We start from the raw sequence: 327 nt of genomic DNA on the forward strand, positions 1-327 counted from the left end.
ATTGACATCTCCCGCCAAGGAAGTGGAGACATCTAGAACTGGCGACGCAGCAGCACTTTCTTCTGCGCCTTCAGTACCACAAGGGATAGCATCCTCTCCTTCCAGTAGCAGTGGGGGAGCTACTGCACTGTCAGCGTTTATGCGGGAACTTTTATCTACAGAGCCTTTAGAGGAAGGTGGAAGAGATGCGGAGCTGTCCAGTGCGTCGGATATGCTGTCGCTTCTTGCCGGGTCGGCTGCCGCAGCCCTTGATGACGAGGAAGATGAAGAAGACTTTGGTGACGAGGATGATGAGGACGAGTTTGAAGAAGACGCAGAAGAAGAAGA

General features: G+C 52.9%; 1 protein-coding gene across 1 annotated transcript; it reads left to right on the top strand.

Annotated features, from left to right (window-relative positions):
• Positions 1 to 7: 7 nt before the first annotated feature.
• Positions 8 to 298, top strand: CSUI_011489 (uncharacterized protein; the record flags this gene model as incomplete). Its single annotated transcript, XM_068071587.1, has 1 exon — positions 8 to 298. A coding segment is annotated over one exon (291 nt), but the record flags the coding sequence as incomplete, so codon positions are not given.
• Between the last annotated feature and the right edge of the window lie 29 nt (positions 299 to 327).

Source organism: Cystoisospora suis (assembly GCF_002600585.1).
Source record: "Cystoisospora suis strain Wien I chromosome Unknown contig_12365, whole genome shotgun sequence".
In the NCBI taxonomy this organism is placed as follows: Eukaryota; Apicomplexa; class Conoidasida; order Eucoccidiorida; family Sarcocystidae; genus Cystoisospora; species Cystoisospora suis.